The 13,284-nt window shown below is 35.4% G+C and overlaps 1 protein-coding gene across 13 annotated transcripts in view; it reads left to right on the forward strand.

Annotated features, from left to right (window-relative positions):
* GABRB2 (gamma-aminobutyric acid type A receptor subunit beta2) overlaps positions 1-11,740 on the forward strand; it is a 181,839-nt gene extending 170,099 nt beyond the window's left edge. For 10 of the 13 annotated variants that reach the window (XM_021271980.4, XM_013098833.5, XM_013098834.5 and 7 more), the window contains 2 exons: positions 1,789-1,839; positions 5,320-11,740. In XM_021271980.4, the coding sequence (XP_021127655.2) occupies positions 1,789-1,839; positions 5,320-5,667 (399 nt within the window). In that variant the 3' untranslated portion in view covers positions 5,668-11,740. The remainder of the gene's footprint in view (positions 1-1,788; positions 1,840-5,319) is intronic. The other 3 variants (XM_072023197.1, XM_038186414.2, XM_072023199.1) reach the window with 1 other exon arrangement.
* Positions 11,741-13,284: the final 1,544 nt, after the last annotated feature.

Consider the following 13,284-nt stretch of genomic DNA (forward strand, 5'->3'; position numbering starts at 1 on the left):
TTTATTAGTTGATATAGCTTTGTCTCAGTAGAATTGTCTGTACAACTGTAGGTAGGTGCCATTTGAAAATCATTTTTTCTATTTTCTTCCAGAGTGAAACTTGCAGCATCTTATATAAAACCTTCTATGTGTTACCTTGAGTAGTCAGTGCAATCCCCAGAGATCAGTGGTTCCTGAACAATAAAGCAATCCGTACTGATGAAGTGGGAGGTCCCTATTATATGTAAAGAGTGTTTTGCACTGTCACCTAATATTGCTAGAGCTACTAAGATTAGTCAGGAATGGGTTGTTACTGGTTTTCTAAGTAAAGTTCAGTAACAAAGAGGTGGGAAAGTATGCTATGGATAACACTAAGAGTTTTATCTCTAACAAATTAAATTATATATCTAGGCATGCCATGTTGACTTTCACTGCTACAGGGATATTTATTTCTGTGTTTTCACTTCTTAAGAATGTTGGTTCACAGGACCTATAAATGCTGAAACCTAATCTGTAGTGTTAACTTTGTAGCAGACCAGCGACTCCTGTTCTCCATTCTTGGTTTAGCTTACCATATTTTCTTTTAGTTAATGGCAGCCTTACTTATCAAACAACTATTTCTATGGAATTTACAAATGTTTTGTTTCATAAAGTTTTTCATTTGGAAATTTCAGTCCTGCTGAGTGTTTCATCCATGGTATTTGTGCCATCCTGCCGTAAAGTGAGCCATCAGTACCTGCCTGTAATTGAAGATTACCTTACAGGGGAAAAAGAATAGAATATGAGAAAGCAAAAAGGGACAATACTATATCTTTTCAATTCATGAGTATGAATTTACCTCCTACTATTGAATTGTTTGGCATAACAGCAAAGTTTAATCACCAAGGTGCTGGTTTACTAGATGTTACTAGTTTCAGAGATGTGGTCATCGTTGGAGGATTCCTAATGTACATATGTCTGCCTGCATGTATGATTGTGAGAGCTGTAATTTCCTTGTATTTTGCAGTTGCTAATATATTAGCATAAGAGGAATTCCTCAAGATAGCCATCATTTTGGAATGTCTAGATAGCAGGAAGAATATATAATGGTAACATTTCTACACTTTCCTCTATTCTCTTTGAGGCCATCAAAATGTCATGGCCACTTTCTAGGCTCCAGAGTCAGCTTTTTCACTGGTTGACCTGGACCTATAAGTGAATATCATTTATATCATATATTTTTTCATCCACCTTTAAGATTGATTTTAAGAAAAAACAAACTCTCTTGCATGGTTGCTGAGCTCTGGTCATTTCTCCTTCACTTCCACATTCACCTTTTTTATTTTCGTGGCCCTTGCTGCTGCTTTTTCTTCATCTTCACATCCTCCCTTTGTTCCTTGCCCCTGGGAGTTTTTCCATTGTTTGAATTCTCCTGTTCACCATAAAGAGTCTAGTTGTATGGTTGAACAATCCTTCAGCACCGAGAGAGCTTTCTAACCTTCTGCCACCTTCTTTTTAAATCACTTTTACACTTATTTTTCCCCCAGAATAATTTTAACAGTTGTTTTCATATCATCATATCTTCCTTGGTCACAGTGACCAGTTGGAAAAAATACATTCACATCACAAAGTTATGTTACCTTGAGTACCAGGGCAAGGCAGTAATGGCACCTCTGAAGCCAGAATACACCTATGATAATTGTTGGCTTAGAGGTCCCTGTATCTTCTAATTAGTTGTCCTATTAATACCCTAGAGTGCTTTAATTTTAAATGAAAGATAATAGCTGCCTTATCTCTAAGGAAACTGGTCTTGATTTTATTAACTTACAGGACAGAAGAATAATTGGCACATATCATTGTCCAGAAATGTATTCAACAAAGGTATCTTTCATTGTTTTCTGCTTTTATCCTCAGAGACTTAAGATTCAGGTCCTGACCACTTATGGTCATTAAAGATCCCATGGCACTTTTTTTTTATAGAGTGGTCATCTCAGCCCCAAGCATCCGGCCAAATATCAATTTATGTAACTGTTCTGCTTACCTAACATTCCCCACCACTACTCACCCACCCCATAGTTTTAATTGGCTACAGCATTCTCCATTTCCTTGACTAAAATATAGAGTATTGTTCAGCACTTCACCTCAGAGGTGATTGCACTTCAGTGGGAAGTGGTTCTACTTTCTAATGCTTGTAAAGCGCTTTGGGATCCTTTTGAATGGGTGGTGGTGTGTACAATAAATGTAAATCATTAACATTCTATCTCACACTTCCCTTAATTGTGAAGCATGTTTTATTAGAGTTGGGCGAACCTGCTTGGTGAAAATAACACTTCCAGCTCTCTCTAATCTACTGAGGAAACTTTTGTCAGAGGTTGAAAAGTCGGGTTAATTTTGTTCTATTGTTGCTGTTTCATTTATTTTCATATTTACTCATTTACTTGTACTTCTAGATTGGAACTGGATTGGAATTCTTCAAAATACTATGAAAAATTCAGTTCTTGTAACTGTCAATCACTGTAATGGGTGCAGGAAATTCAGATTTGTGCTGGAGAAGCACCTGAACTTTGTGGTGCTTACCTGTCTGTTCTAACACTTGAAGGTTCGCCCATCACTAATTTTTACTTTACTTCAAATTATTTCTTATGAGAAATTCTTGGAATATTGAGAAATGCTTTGTTCCAACTCCTATATCAGTGTGGTATGTGCAGAAGAAGACACTTTGCCCTAGAAGATAGTCTAGAATATTGCTGGATGTTCTTTCTGCCCACCATCACTAATATTGCTAACTACTGCCAAAGATTGCCAGATATATGCAGCAATTTTCTGTGTTAGCAACATATATTCAGTAAATTTCTTACTTCATTGATTTTAATATAAAATCCAATGTCAAATGAATCAAAGCAAAAAGTTAACTGAGAGAATGATAACAGCTGTACACTGTCTATTTTAAACTCTGGTAGACTAAAATAACTTTTGTTATATTTGTGTTCCATAGCAAAGTGTATGAGTATGTAAAGAGCACTCAAATTTCTAATATCATTGCAGATCAAAAGGATAAAATTTTTAGAGTGTATTCAGACTAAGAATATTTAAGAGGTGAACAAATTTGTTGGCACTGACATCTTTCCAAAGATAGTGTCTTAGAATGCACAACACATAGGTGAAAATAACCCAAGCTCTAGGCTTTGGGGTAAAGCCCTTGTATTAGTAAATGTTATGTCAAATTTCCCCTTATGTCATTGGAACTAAAATTTATTTTGTCTTTGTAAGGATATGTGAAAATATGAACAATGTAGTTTCCAAAATGTCTTTGCACCCCTCTTGTAAGATAATTTACCTGTTGTTTTTTTTTTTTTTTTTTTTTAAATTCTTGAGATCTAACAATCGTTTTTATTTTCAGTCTTATGACAGCCAATTTTGTCTCCAGAAATCTCTTCAGAAATTTCTAAATAACTGTACTCATTATAAGGAAATAATTGCAGACCCTCTTGTGAAGTTTCATATATCTATTTGATAATTTTCTGTATGTTTGCTTTTGTTCGTATTACAATAGCAGAATACACTTTTTGCCTTAATTCTGCTTCATGCGTATGAGAACTGATTTGATGATCTTCCTGGCTAGAACACAGTATTTCCTTGCTGTGTTCATTATCAAGTACTTAAAGGAATTCTTCATGAGTTTCAGCCCAACTTTCCTATTTTTCCTGGTGCTTCTCAAAAGCAAACGCTGATTTCTCTAGCTAGAAAATTCAGAGATCTCATATAGTTGTGATTGGAAGCAAGCAAAGTAAGTGATGTTGGCTGTTTCACACTGAGTCATTACATTTAATCTAAAAGTAAAATATAATGAAACTAGAGGGGTGCAAACTCTCAAAAATTGAGAAAAATAGAAGGGAAATCTGGCATCTCAATGATGCTGATTTTCATGCATCACTTGAACAGATGTAATCACTCCAAATGGCAATGTTTTCAGTAGGTCCAAAGTACTTTTGTGAGTACCTATCTTTCACTATGCAATGGATGCTATTAAGAAGTGACATAGCTTTTTTTCTTTTTCTTTTTTTTTTTTTTAGCTAATGGCAAATACTGTGCTTTATCAGGTAGCACACTGAGGTGCCTGGTGGTGGCTGATGGCTTTTAAATATTACAAAAGAATTAATTCTATGTTACTGTTTAGAAATTCACAAAAGTCACAATTTGTGCACTTTCAATAATAATCATAGTATATAATATGTACATGATAAATGGTTAAAATGGATGAGTTATTCCTAAAGGAGCTCTGGAACAGTTCCACTTCTTATTTGGCCTGGAGTATAACCTGCACTGCCATCACTCAAGTCAGTGTAGTTATTTAGCTGCTCACTAGCTATTATTGAGTTTGAAAGTATTTTTATTGAATTATGCTCTATACTCACAATTCAAAATATATGCTTGGAGGAGAGGCTGAGGAGAATTAGAACTCCTTAAATGACCTTATGTTAATTTTCTATATATTACTTATTTTGAAGTTCTACGATATTTCAGATCTATTTCAGATTGACCAAGAGTGGAATTGGTTCATATTTGAAATCTTAACTTTCTAAGATTTTATATTCAAAATTGCATTCACATTTGCTCTCTGAACTGTCTTAAATATATATATATATATATACTAGTCAAAACTGTTTATTGAAACAAGTGTTCAAAGCACATTTGATGTGATTACACTCTGAACTATATGTCTGAGTTTTTCCTTGCTCTAAATTGCAACCATCTGCTATTCCAGTGTTCAGGTCTCCACAACATGCACACTGTAGTTACATAACACATTAGCACTGGGAAGTGGAGATAGTTATACTATTCCAGATGGTTACACTATGCCAGAATCTTTCCCCATGTAAGCAGTAGTCCTGTCTGCAAATGGGGAGTGAAAAGGTGCATCCTCCTGTGCAATGCTCCAGGCCTCTTTTTTATAGAGGCAGACACCTTGCAAATACCTGAAGTTCTTGTATAACAAATAAAAAGCAAAGGCTTTTCCACCTGCTTTCACTCCATAAACCCTACTAAGTAGAATAATAGCCCCAGATATCCTACCCAATGGCAAAATCTCACTTTCAGGAGCTGAGCATATACACCACATGCAGGTATTGCTTCTGCTGACTAAATATAGGGTCTAGAGAGATAACATTTATTTCATTATATGATATCAGCCATATTGCTCCCTGAGTTCACAGATAATTGGCAAAAAATATAGCCACAGCTATGATTAAAGTCTTTCAGACAGGCTGGCATCCAAAGAATGAGTAGCCAGCATGGCTTCAATTTGCAATTGAATGGGCTTCTTTTCTTACCTTGTTAAATCTGCCTTCTTATTTCTTACAGATGGATCCACATGAAAATATTTTGTTGAGCACACTTGAAATTAAAAATGAGATGGCTGCCTCTGAGGCTGTGATGGGGCTTGGGGACCCTAGGAGCACGATGCTGGCCTATGACACTTCAAGCATCCAGTACCGGAAAGCTGGCTTACCCAGACACAGCTTTGGTCGCAATGCCCTGGAGCGGCACGTGGCACAGAAGAAAAGTAGGCTACGGAGACGTGCATCTCAACTGAAAATTACCATCCCTGACTTGACTGATGTAAATGCCATAGATAGATGGTCACGCATATTCTTCCCTGTTGTTTTTTCCTTCTTCAATATTGTCTATTGGCTTTACTATGTGAACTAAGAAACAAAGCCACACAGGAAGCAAGAACTGGATTTCTCTTCAAATCAGTTGTACAGCCAAAAGTGGGACTTAGAAAAATTCTATTCAGGACAAAAAGTTATTTTAAAACACCTTAGTTGCTGGCCCACTCTCTGGTCTGCTTTTGTAACATTGTGGTTATTCCTGCTAAATCATAAATATGTACATTTGCAGTATAGACACATACCCTTATCAAACTATAAGTGTATTCAAATGCAAATGCAAATTAGATTCTGACAATCATCTCTGTCTCACTCTCCCCCGCAATCTTCTTTTAGTGCTCATGTAAGTTTAGTGACACAAATTACAGGTGTAACAGGTTTTAATTTCAACAGCAGTATATACCATTCCCTGTGAAATGTGTGTACAAGACATGCATCTAAACTTAAGAGAGTGTACTGCTATCATGCTTATAAAACACACGGTTTACCTTTTAAAGGTGTAAACTTGAAAACAAGTAGTGCCTATCATCTTTCCAAGATGATGATGCTCAGAGGTTTCCCAATCATATTCAGGTATTTCCTGTTTATTATATGAGCTAAACCTTTGACTGATAATATTAGGGTTGGGTGTTTGCACAGATGCTGAAGCATAAAGCACTAGTTTTGTTTGGGTTTTAAAGAGATAGCATATGCTTGGAGTCTCAATGACTGTGGTTGTGATCTGTAGAGGAATGTAGCAGTGGTATAAAAATGAATCAAGTGATCATGTCCTGAATAGGTAAGACATGCTGTTGTTTTGTGTTGGGGAAGGGGAATCATTTTTCCAATGTGCCAAAAGTTGGTTGGCCAGATAATTCTCTAGGTGGCTGAAGGAAATCAATGGTGCCCTGGCATTCTACTGAAAGGCAGAGAACAGTTAAAAATCAAGCACCAAGAAAAAACAAGGCTACATACGCTAAGGCTACATAAGAGTGTGTGTGTGTATATGTCTGTGTGCATTCCTATACCTACTTGTCTGTGTATACAGGCATAAATACACAAACATTGCAAATGAATGTTGTCAATCATAGTATGTACCTTAGTCTGAAATATTCATGTGGGTTTGTGTGATTTCTTAAAAGTTTGCAGTCTCTTTAGTGTTATGCTTGTCACTGTCATTATGCTTAACACATAACATTCAGTTTGATTAAAGTTATCATACCTCTTTCAACAGTAAATATCTGAGCATATGTATGTCAGTACAAAGATACTGACAGGGTATTTTCTCAGTCTGGAGTAGGTAATACCATTTCACATTTTGTTTTGCTTTGATTAATGTACTATTTTAAAGGGAAAGATTTGGTAGCTATCGCTTTAATAGTTTACTTACACTGTAGCATCATAAAGTGGTTTGGGTTGGAAGGGACCTTAAAGATCACCCAGTTACAACCCCCTGCCATGGGTAGGGACATCTCCCAAAACTCCGGGCTATTCAAAGCCCCACCCAGCCTGGTCTTGAGCACTGCCAGCGATGGGGCATCCACAGCTTCTGTGGGCAGACTGTGCCAGTGCCTCACCACCCTTTTGCAAGTCTCCTGCTTTAGGATGTTTTCCATTGGACAAACTAGCAAAATTCATTTTTTGCTGTAGGAAACTTGTTTAAGGTATTTTTTTATAGAGCTTTAATTTTATAGGCAAAACAGAATAGACAAAAATAAAATTTTATAGGTTAAAGTGGAGTTTGCCATTTAGTCCATTGTGGAAACATTTTCTGTAATGAAAAAAATAAACATTTCCAAGAATGGTATAAAAAGTGTAAATTCCTGATGGCTTTTAAAAATCAGATCCGCAGTCTTGTTTAACAGAAAATATTGAAACAAAAGCCACATGCTCTTGTATCTATGCTACCTCTCATTTGCGTACATATTTCTGAAATAAATTCCAATTCCAGTACCTTCCAACTAACAATAGATTTTTTTTCAGACAGTTACTATTTCCCTGTTTAACTTTGGCAATGCTTTAAAGTAGTTCATAGGAACACTTTTCATAAAATATTTTTGTTGTTGTTGTTCTTGCTTTAAGTAATTTTCTTGCAAATTAGTGTGTTTGGTTCCCCGTCACCCCCCATTAACAGTCAATGACAGTGATGGGAACAAAACAGTTCTGTGAAATAATAAGTGATTTTCTGACTTTGCTTTGAGCATGTGGCATGCTTATTTCCTTTTCCAATGGGGACAGAATAGTTTTAAGCCAGAAAAGGGATTTGCTGGGCATAGACACCATCTATTGTTCTCAATGGAGTTGTATGTTCACGTACTACTTTCAGGTTTGGAGTCTGCAACACATAGGAGTCAAGCTTTCATCATATGATAAACTTTCCAAGTCAAAAAATGTTGCTTTTTAATTCATATACTTACTTTCTGACTGCATTTCATGCACAGTGCACTAGGCTGTGTAGATGCATGTGGAATTTCAAGTGTTAGGAGTAAACCATGTTGGATTTTTTTTCCCAATTCAAAGAAAACTTCAAAAGTGCCACATTACAATTCAGAATTTCTTTTCAAAGTCTGTTCTTTAATAATGGTACCCATTATCATAAATAAAAGCCATCTTATAGTATTCTTCTGTAGAAGTTTTTTTTTCATTTCTTAAATTGCTACCAACCAACCCTTTGTGTTTTTTCATTTGTTATTTATTTATTTATTTCACAGAAGCATAGAGTGAATACAGGGAGCTGGCAACCTGTTTGTGGTTGATACACCTCAAATATGAAACCCTACAGAGAATATGTTGACTCTCTGCATTGATTTACTGAATGAGCTAATTATGAAAGCTGCAAAAACTGAATCCTAGAACTGCACATCAATTTATCTGAAGTTATAGTATAAGCCATAATACTCTCTGATGTCACTATTCAGAGCGTGAAAGAGAATGTTTGGTTTCTGCTCAGGTACCACTAGGACAGATGTATTACCTGGGAGGAAGGAGCTCTTTTGCTTTTACTATGTCCTTCTGGCTATTAATGTGATATATAAACTCAGTGAAAGGGAAGGCTTCTTCCAGAAAAGGAGTGGTTATCATATTTTACTAAGGCTGAACACTGTGATACAAAAAGATGCGGGTAAGAAAGACTGGTAAGGCACTGTCAAGGGAAAAGTAGAACTCAAGGTGAGCACTCCTCTTCTGAGATACTTGAGTGAAAGTGAGAAATTATGACAATGTACGTGAGATATGGGTTTTAATGGGTGTGCTACCCTCCAGGTAAACAAGAAGAAATTTGCTTTTGCTTTAGAACTGGCAGAAAATCAACATTCTAGATCTTACTAATCCTGTTGGTTGTTGTTAGTTTCAATAAGCAAAATATAAAAGTTAATAATTTAGATGAACCTTGTAATGTAATTATAGTTGCACATTTTATTGTTCTACAAGACATGATAGCCAGCAATTAAGGTGTTTTTCATCTTTGTGAAAATCTTGGGCAAATTATGACTGTAACATGGCACAGTTTTAATGAAATCTTTGAGATCAATCTGTAAATATCTACTGTATATGACTGCTAATAAGTATGATAAACATTTTCAGAACTGAAAATCCATGCAGCATATTTATGTGTTTGCATAAGGAATGTTACGTTTCTTTCCTATTACAGTTTAATGACTGGGAAGAAAGACTCAAGCAATGACATTTTGAACATTTATTTTCTCATTCCCAGGGGAGGAAAATGGATAACAGTATGTCACAGAGTTCTTCAGAGATTTTTTACATTCTAATACAGAAGACATAAAATCTGTAAGGTACAAAAGCACAATGCATAGAGAAAATGAGAGGTTGTCTCACACCTGGGAAGCAAATCCTACTTATTTCAGACAAAATATGCATTAAAATTAAATACTTTTCATTATAATTATTAGTCAGTTACAATTCTATAATTAACACAGTACTGAACATAAGAGAACAAATGTTAAACATTATCCAACTATATGTGCATATGGACATATGTCTAAATGTCTGTATGGACATATGTGTGTATATACACAAATGATGAGTGTATATATATGCACACACATTCATATGTTGGTGTGTTAAAGGAATAAGCTAATAATAGTTTTGTTTCTGCCATCAATCAGTGTATGAATATATTTTTGAAAAAAAAAAAACATTCATGTATTAAAAAAAAAAAAAACAACTTACTATACAGGGTAACTGGGCATTTCTATATCAGCAGATCAATGCATATAATTCATATGGAGCATTGCACCATTTGACATGATGATAGTACTATACCTCCTAGCATCTGAAATTAGACTAGCCCTCACATTGCTTGCCTATTTCTTCTCTCTCTTTTTATAACAACATTGTCCACTAGTAAGTTTTCAAAAACAGTCCTAAGGGAACCAAGAAAAAATGACAAAAATATTAACTATTTCTAGAAAATAATCTAGAGTGGGATGGCCAGGGTACAATACTATATCAGTAGAGATCATAACATTTTGCTATGTGTACATAAAACATTAAATGTGAGCAACCATAACTTAAGCTGAGCGTGTGTAAATATTATCAGATTTCTTAAACATTTTTAACTTCTAATTTGTACTTTATGGTAAGGCAAAAAGCTAATTCTATTTATGGTTTAGATTAATGTGTCCTAAAATTATGTAAATAATTAAATAAGCTGTAAATGAGCAGTCAGTAGATACAGTAATTGTTTAGTGACTTTTTTTTTTACTAAGTACAATAATTGCAGTGCTCTAGCAGAGTAATTTAAACACCCTTTTGCATAAAAAGATTTGGATTCTAGATATAAAAATGTATTGAAAGTACTGTTGTGTAAAATAGCCGCTGTGATTCTATTACTGCTAGCACAATTTTATTTTTTTTTTTTTTTGGTATGGTTAAAATGTTCAAGCAGCAGAAGACAGTAGTCGGGCACTCAGTACTCAGATAGCATAAACAAATAGGGCCTGATTTTCACATACAATAAGGTACCTTTATGTTGCTCCTGTGAGTGGTGATATGAAGGAATCCAGGGTAGATGAGAATTCAGCTGTTAGTGATTTTGTTACAGAAAGCCTGCATACTGCGTCTGTTTCTGAAATCTGTATCTCTTATGATATCTAATAGTAGACTTACAGTTTTTCTTTCGAGAAAAAAAAAAGTTTGACTGTCGTTAGATAGCATAGTCCCCCCAAAGCCAAAGAATCTTAACTCCAGAAATTGTTTAAAAGGGAAATCTATTAAGTCACTGCTTAACACCAAAGGTAAAGCTTAATAAAATGCACTAGGAACTTTGTCTAAATTTTTAAGAAGCAAATGGAATGTTGATCAAAAATACTGCCCAATTTACTTTGTAAAAATAGTAATAATTTAAATATCCATTAATATTAAATTGAAATAGTTCAGCTGTACAAGAATATGCAACAGAAACATTTCATAAGTATAAAATTATTTTCTTTGTAAGTGCTTTGACAAAAAAAAAAAAAAATGATGAAAAATCTCACATATACTTTCATACTAAGGGTTGTATTTTTTTAATGTTTTTTCAGACATAAGGTCATCTATTCCAATTTGATAATGTTTTGTATGTTTTCACTGTTAGTGTCATTTGACAGATATTCACCAGGCTGTATTGTTCATGGTCTGTCCTGTTACTTTCAGTTGAAGACAAAAAGAACATTTGAAACATTATTAATTCTAACAAGCTATGATATGATTTCTATCACATTTTTATTTGCATGGGTGTTTAAATGGTTCTGTTAGTACTGTCTTTGCACAGTTCTGATTTATCTTTTTTACTTAGTACAATTTAATTCATAATGTAGTAATCATCAGCCTTACTAATGACCTTGTAGCCTTTCTTATATGCACATAATGCACATTTTCCAATGGCTAGAAAATGCAAAATACTAGTGGATATCATCACATCAGATCTTCATGTCTTTCTCAAAAGGACTGCTAACCTCTGGGATATATGAGGTAGTAAAATGATGATTGTAAATGAGTAGCACATAAGAGATATTTTCTTGAATTTAAAATTATTGCAGCCAGTTTCAGCATGTAAATATATAATAATGTTGGCTAGTGTGTAATTCTTGAACTAAAAAAAAAATATAAATAAAGAAAACCTAAAAGATGTATATGTAGTTGTGTCATATTGGGCAGGTTCTTTTCTCAAAGCTGCAGAAGATTTAACGGTCACAGCTCTCATCTGAAGTGAATGCCTAAGATTTTGGGGGTCAAAAAAGGAAGCTGGGCATTCCTGAAGTGTAGGTTTAATGTGTGAAGGGGAACCCATAACTTGGTGTTGATTTGCCTGTGCAGTAGCTGGGGAGTTGGTGATCTCAGGAACATCAGCAATGTACAGTGAGAAGTTTAGTGCTAGTCAATCAGAAAAAGCTGAGGGAAGGGAAACAGCTGAAAATCTCTTTTCAGAAGTTTGGTAAGTCCTTCTCAGAGTCAACTCTTCTGATCAGTTGCTGGTGCCCTAGTTACAGAAATATGGCAGTGGCTGTTTGTGGTGGGATAGTATTCCCTTTTAGAGAAGAAAGTCTAAACAGTCTTACATCATTTTATGTAGTGTTCCCATATGGAAAACCCAAGCTCTGTTCCTTCCTCTTTCTGCTTAACCTCTAACAGGAGACGGCCCGGATAACCAACTTATTGACTTTTTAAGGATAGTGGAATTAGCTCTTTTCCAGTTGGAGTTGTTCTATTGCATGAGATGATTCAAGATTAACAAACCAGGAAGAGAGCTCTGTCAAGCTGCTGAGGGAACAGTTCATGTCTATTATTTCTTCTTGTGTTATGACAGCCCAGCCAGAAGCTCATAAGGGAGTTCATAGCTGTGTTTCCAAACCCTAAGTATTGCTACATGGGGGAGATGGCAGGGTATTTATAGGTAGCTTTATGTGGCTACCTATAGGCTACCTATAGGTAGCATAAAGGACCCACAGGTCCTGCCACAACTGGATTCTTTAGCTGGCCCAACAAGGGGGAGCAGATGGAGCACCAGAAAAGAGAACGAATGGACAACAGGCAAAAGGCTGCCAAAGGCTAAAACTGCCAAATCTTCTTTCTTGTCTGAAAACACAGACAGCAGCAGGTAATTCCTTTTGAAGTAATCCACCTGGCTACCCTCTGTTCCCAGCCCAACAGTCTTAGTTTTATGGCTGATCTGTTCTGTATCAGTTTTCTGTGGATAAAGAGCACCTTTACTGCAGAAAAGGAGTGGAGATTGAAGCTGGGAAGATCCGGAGTCTGCCATCTGGTACTGAGGTGAGGAGCTGCTCATGACAGGATGCTGGGTATGCATCAGGAAACATACAAGAGAAGTAAAATATTACAGACTGTTAAGGAAATCTCGAGCATGATTTCAGCTCTTCAGTCTTTGTAATATATCGCATCTTCCTCTGAGCTTCTGAATTGTAGATCCGAGTTCTGAGAAAACACTTAAATGTAAGCACATTTGCTATGTTACAAGTATGTGATGGACAGTTGCCCCTTATTTTCAGAGGTTGTTACAAGCTAGAAATAAATGTATTACAGTTTTAAGACTGATTCATGATTTTGGGGTCTAAGAATATTTTTATTTGAGTATCAAATATCTCAAATATTTTTAGTATAATTTCCAAATCCAAAGAGAGCAATTATATATCTACCCTTTTATCTGCTGTATCTATAA

This window comes from Anas platyrhynchos, chromosome 14, assembly GCF_047663525.1.
Source record: "Anas platyrhynchos isolate ZD024472 breed Pekin duck chromosome 14, IASCAAS_PekinDuck_T2T, whole genome shotgun sequence".
In the NCBI taxonomy this organism is placed as follows: Eukaryota; Metazoa; Chordata; class Aves; order Anseriformes; family Anatidae; genus Anas; species Anas platyrhynchos.